The sequence below is a fragment of the Lathyrus oleraceus genome, chromosome 2 (assembly GCF_024323335.1).
Source record: "Lathyrus oleraceus cultivar Zhongwan6 chromosome 2, CAAS_Psat_ZW6_1.0, whole genome shotgun sequence".
Lineage (NCBI taxonomy): Eukaryota > Viridiplantae > Streptophyta > Magnoliopsida > Fabales > Fabaceae > Lathyrus > Lathyrus oleraceus.
In genome coordinates, this window is record NC_066580.1 from 240874418 (window position 1) to 240880265 (window position 5848).

Sequence of the window (5848 nt, forward strand, 5' to 3'; positions counted from 1 at the left end):
TGAAGTACATGGCACAAAAGTAAACAAACACAGTCATTGCCTCTTAAGGAGGACTTCAGCCAAATGCCTGCCAAAAGAAACGACAGGGCTTCCAGACTACATGGAGTTAGAGGATGATTACCTAGGTGGTACGCCAACCACAAGCAAAGCAAAGCTCAAGCAATGAGCTAAAGCGGCTAATGTACCTGTAAGAAAGTCAAACAAGTCAATATGGTATTCAGACAAACCAAACAGACAATCAACAGTGTTACAACCAATATGCACACAAGGCAAGTCAACAACTCAAGTGAGTTCTTCACCAATGATCCTACAACACGACCAAGGTTAGTGTACAAAGTAATTTTGCATCTCAAGTCATAAGATTGCATCAACCACTATACCTAATAGCTTGAACCTGAAATACAAAGCTCAAAAGATGAGTACAAACCACTAGTACCAAGACTAGGGTCAAAGGCAAAGCAAAAAGTCAAAATAGCAGCCAATATTCAACATGAAGCACATTTATTCAAGTAAGAACATGTCCTAAAAAGGACCATACTCAAATCCTAAGGCAAATCCCTCTAATGAGCATGCTAAGGCAAAGGCAATTACAAAGCACACAATTGGACATTAAGAGTAGAAATTCCATATTAAAACAAAAATGAATCAAATAACCATGGAAATATTTATGTGCACACAACAGGTTAAACACAAGCATCATGCAAAAAATTGGAATCAGAAAAGCTCAATTGGCATGTCAATGAAAATGAACAAGATCAACATCAAATTGTGTGACACACATTGTCACACCATACATCCATGTGCCTAAAACAGAAATGAAAAATGCTAAAAATACCAGACAAAGGCTCAAACGTCATGCAACATGTTAGGAATCAGCATACCAAATTTCAAGTTAATTGGACAAACAATGAGCATTTTACAATTAACTGAATGAAGCATGGTAGATTTGCATACATGTTCAAACATCAGTTCACCTTCAAAAATCCAGAAATGATAAAATCAGGAAATTGACATAAACAAATAATAGACATCAAGATGAACATGTAGGAAAAAATTTGGATTTATTTGGATTCATTTTCTATTTTTTATGATTTTTTCAATTTGATGAAATAAAATGGAAATAGTAAATAAATGCATGTCAAAAAGTGGAGGGAAATGGAAAATGTTTGACAACATTTGAAATAATGCAAGAGGTGAGGATCGAACCAGGTTCACATTAAAATAGAGGCGCTGGGAAAAATAAAATCCACAATGTACACGGCCAGGAATCGAGTGGTGTATGCGCTTAAAAAAATAAAATCACAATTTGCCAAAGGTGGGAATCGAACCCAGGGCACATCAAAACGCTGCCGCTTCACTAATTGAAGTGGCAAGCCACATCAGCAGTCCAAGGCGTGCGTGGAATGGTCAAGCGAGTGTGAGCCAACGAAAGCGCCAAACCAGCGCTCACGTGTATGCACGCGTGGATAAAACCCTAGAGGATTTGCAGGCGGCGGAGCAAGGCAGTTTCCACCGTCTTCTCCGGTGGATCACGTGGCAAATCATGAACATTTTTTCCAGAAACTAGAAAAATGTATATCATTGGAACCGTCTTCCTTCGTAGAACACGAATATACCAATAACTAAGCCTAACAGTCCATAGATAATGCAAATCGAAGCAGAGAAATATCCTAGATCTAAACTTTATTTCAACGTATCTCACTCAATTTTTTACCAAATCAAAAACTATTTATATCAGGATGATCAGCAATGAAAACTCTACAATATCATGGCAATAGAATGAAGAATTAAGATGATCAAATTTCCAACCTCTTGAAGAACAATGAGTTGATTCCGTGGATTCAAGCTCCCTCCAGCTCCAAATCTTCTCCTCCAACCTTATTATGACGCTTTACACACGAATTGGCTTGGATCTTGCTTAATCTTCAAGTTCCATGTTCATCTTCATGAGTTCAACTCGCTTGATTCTTGATGAAATTCTTCAATCCAGCACTCAATTCCTACTATATGATGATCTAGGAACAAGATTATGCAATAAAAATCATGTGTTATATGAAGAATTTTTGAATTTGGATTGAGAGAAAAATTGGAGGGAAAATGTGATCTAGATCTAGAATGTGTTAGAATGAGCAAAACAGTTACAATTAAGCTTATATATGACATGTTAATTATGCTGTAATCATGATTAGGCATTGGCTAATGAAAAATTAAGAAGATATGAGGTGTATGACCAAATTGCATAAGTCACCTTATGCATGGCCCAATCCCACGTGAATAGTAGCATGCATGGTCCAATTAAACTTAAAATGAGCTTATGAACATGATAGGATTGGAATTAAACTCATATGATCAACCAAATTCAAATTCTTCATTTTCCCTCCAAAAAGCACATGCATGGCCAAATGATCATGTGACATTATTTCATGCAATGCAATGATGGATTTGGAAAATATAGGTTATGACATGCAATTTGCAAAAGGAGTGGCCTAAATTGGAGTTTTAGATCAAAAGTTATGGCACTTTGAAGTTTCATGCACACTTGGTGACCATTTGCTCATAACTCCTCAACCCTTCATCAGATACTCATGATCTTTGACTTTTTGGAAATGGGAGAGAAAGATCTTCAACTTTCATGTTGGACAAAAATTCATTTGAAGCTTATTTTATGTTGTAAATTCAAGTTGAATATGGTCTAAAAACTTGCCATTTTTGGAAACTTGAAATTACAGGTCACTTTCCATTTTGGGAAACTTTTGATCTGGCTTCAAAACCTTCAAGGTAAGTGTTTGACATGATGGATAGGCCTCTCTTGGACATGAATGAAGTCTCTCAAACCATTTCTCCACCTCCTAGGTCTCAGTTGACTTTCAGTTGACTTTTATGGGCCCCAGATGACCTGGCAATGCACTGATGACTTTTGAGCCTCTAACACTTGGAAAAGTTGCTTCAAAATGAACCTTGATTCATATAAGCTCTCTAGAATACTCATGTGGCCTTCATCTCAAGGGAATACTTGCTCTTTTGATGACTCTCCTTGATGCCAATGCTTATTGATATGGTGCAATGCAATATGTAATGTTAATGTAATGTTAATGACCTAAAACATGAAATGAATGCATGAGTGGGGGTGCAAATTTGAGGTGCTTGTCATACCCCGATTTTGCTCCTGAATTTTTTATGAGGTTTGGTTTTGATCCAAAGTCATGGTGTTGTGATTGTGGATACCTCTATGGTCTGGGTCATCTGAACAACCAAGTTTCTTGTGTTTCTAACCACTTGCCAGTCATGTTATTGGTTCATGGATACTATAACCTTATGGTCTTATTTCATGGTTTTGTTCATACACATTATCAGTCAAGTTATTTTCTTTTCAAAAGTCAAACATTCAAGTCATGACTAAACCAATTGTGAAAACCAACTTCAAACCATTTTGTTAATCCGTTTCAATTTATTTCATGTCATTGTAGACCATTACATGTGAGTCCATACAAGAAAATACAAGAAAATACAAATTTTGACATTTTGACCAACTGTTGACTTTGGTCAATAGTTGACTTTTTGGTCAACTTTGACCAAAGTCAACCCAAATCCATTAAACCTTAAATTCACCCATAATTGTCCATTGAATATCCATTTACAAAGAAGATCATAATTGACACCGACCCTGGAATCGATGATGCTATGGCTATATTCCTTGGAAACTTTTACAACTATCTATGGAAACGTTTACACTACTCTTGCTACCAGAAATGCGTTGCATCTTTTGGAAGTTGCTGGAAGAACTGATATACCAGTTGCTGAAGGATCCCATGTCACATTAACTAAAGGGACGAAACTTCGCATTATAGATTTCGTTCATGGTGCAGATGGACTTGGCAACCAAAACTTTCCTCCACCAAATGGGAAACCCATTGAAGAATCAGCTACTGAATTCTTGCGAAAGCTGACCCTGGAAAAGTCACTGTGGTGGCGTTGGGCCCTCTTACAAATATTGCTTTGGCTATACAGATGGACCCGGAATTCGCTAAGAACATCGGGAAAATTGTTCTGCTTGGTGGATCTTTTGCAGTAAACGGCAATGTGAATCCAGCTGCTGAAGCAAATATATTTGGTGATCCAGATGCTGCTGATGTTGTATTCACAAGTGGTGCAGATGTATTGGCAGTTGGAATAAATGTTACTCACCAAGTCGTATTGTCAGGTTCTGATCGAGAAAAGTTAGCAAGTTCAAAAGGAAAATTTGCTCAATACCTGACCGGAATCTTAGAGGTGTATTTCTCTTACCATTGTGACGCATACAACACCAATGGAGTTTACCTTCATGACCCAACAGCGTTGCTTGCAGCCATTGATCCTTCACTTGTAACTTGCACAGAGGGTGCTGTTAGAGTCCAAACCTGCAAAAAGAAACCAGTTGTCAGGTGCATGACTGGAGACTTTCAGTTTGCGGCGAATAGATTCGAGCAGGAAGCGGATTGATTCTACAAATGATACATTCAAAGAGCCAAGAGCCAGAGAACCGAGACTGTATCGTATAAGCCTCTTCATGGAGGAAAAGACAGAAATAAAAGGAATTTCTGGTGATGCTTCACCATGTCCCCAATAATAAGAGGCGACAGGTCCGACAATCACCGTTGATGAGCATGCAATGAGAAATTGTGTAACCTAATAACAACCAAACAGGTGAAAGAGGATAGCAACTCCAATATGTGGTGTGTAATGGATGCTATATCCGCAACAGCGATCACAGATTACCCTCTTTTCCATGAGGCTATATGAACAACAGTTAGAAGCATGACTCTATTATATTCTGTTAAACTAAATTTGTTAGTGTTAGTTAGTGAATGTCAAAAATGTTAGTTGATAGCTTGTTAAATTCTAGTGAGGCCATCACAAAAGGATCACAAGCACAATTCAACTTCATAACATTTACATAGATTTGCCTCCCTTGTTCTAGTGTCGTTAAAAGAGAGCAAGCCTTGACAAGGGTAGCGAAAGTGTGTGCGCCCAATTGCATTCCAGCAAGCCACATCTGATGGTACACAAAAAGAGCATGCTCTTATTCCATTTTGTCCTGTTAATCGATAGCTGCAGCCCCAAACTCAACTCGTAAACCAGGCTATTGCTTCAAGTCCCGAGTCTCACTAACAACTTTGTGAACTAGGTCCTCTAGTAGGGAATGATTCACATCAACAATGGATTCAATGAGACAATAATATCCTTGTTCTGGAGCTATAATATGAGATGGGAGCTGATTGTCAAAGACAGTATAAATTTTATCACCACCGGGTCGCACGCCATCAAAATGGTCTTTGAATGTTTGATCAAATGAGCGGCATATTTCCATAAAACTTTCCCCCAACATCAGCTGCAACAGGCTTTCCACAACATTATTTAGGGAGGTTAATCTCTGGAGGTGTGTCTTGAACAGCGCCGAGTACTGAACCATCTCCAGGACGAGCAACCTTCTTGCCAAGAACTTTCACAGTTTCAATCTCGTCCAGTGGTTTTGCATTTTCAGCAGCATGAGCCTGAGCCAAATTGGAATAATTTAAGGCTGATTATGAGAAGAATGCCATTTTATCTTCTGTAAGCTTCCTCAGGAACCTTGCTGGATTACCTCCTCAACCTCTCCACAGGGGATCCTGGTATGCTGCTTGACAAGAGCTCCAGCAACAACCATGACATGTTTCTCAACATACACACCATCAAGTAAGGTCACGCCCATTCCAATGAATGCCTCATCCTCAACAATACATCCTTGTAACACAACAGTGTGACCTACAATGACATTATCTCCAATGATAGCAGCTTTGGCTTGCAGCGGCGGTAGTAGCGTTTGTGTCAT

The 5848-nt window shown here is 38.7% G+C and overlaps 1 protein-coding gene and 1 pseudogene across 1 annotated transcript; one reads left to right on the top strand and one right to left on the bottom strand.

Moving 5' to 3' along the window:
• Window positions 1-1184: 1184 nt before the first annotated feature.
• Window positions 1185-4479, top strand: LOC127122735 (probable uridine nucleosidase 2; annotated as a pseudogene).
• Window positions 4480-5390: 911 nt separating this feature from the next.
• Window positions 5391-5848, bottom strand: LOC127122736 (gamma carbonic anhydrase 1, mitochondrial). Its single transcript, XM_051053027.1, has 2 exons — window positions 5621-5848; window positions 5391-5531 (listed from the first exon to the last, which is right to left on the bottom strand). The coding sequence occupies exons 1-2, from the start codon at window positions 5846-5848 to the stop codon at window positions 5391-5393; spliced, it is 369 nt and encodes a 122-aa protein (XP_050908984.1).

Bases quoted from the DNA above. Each gene is read 5' to 3' on its own strand.
- LOC127122736 (XM_051053027.1), bottom strand. From the start codon at position 5,848: ATGACACAAACGCTACTACCGCCGCTGCAAGCCAAAGCTGCTATCATT. The intron at 5,532-5,620 runs GTAATCCAGCAA...AATTTGGCTCAG, and splicing joins CCTGTGGAGAGGTTGAGGAG to GCTCATGCTGCTGAAAATGC.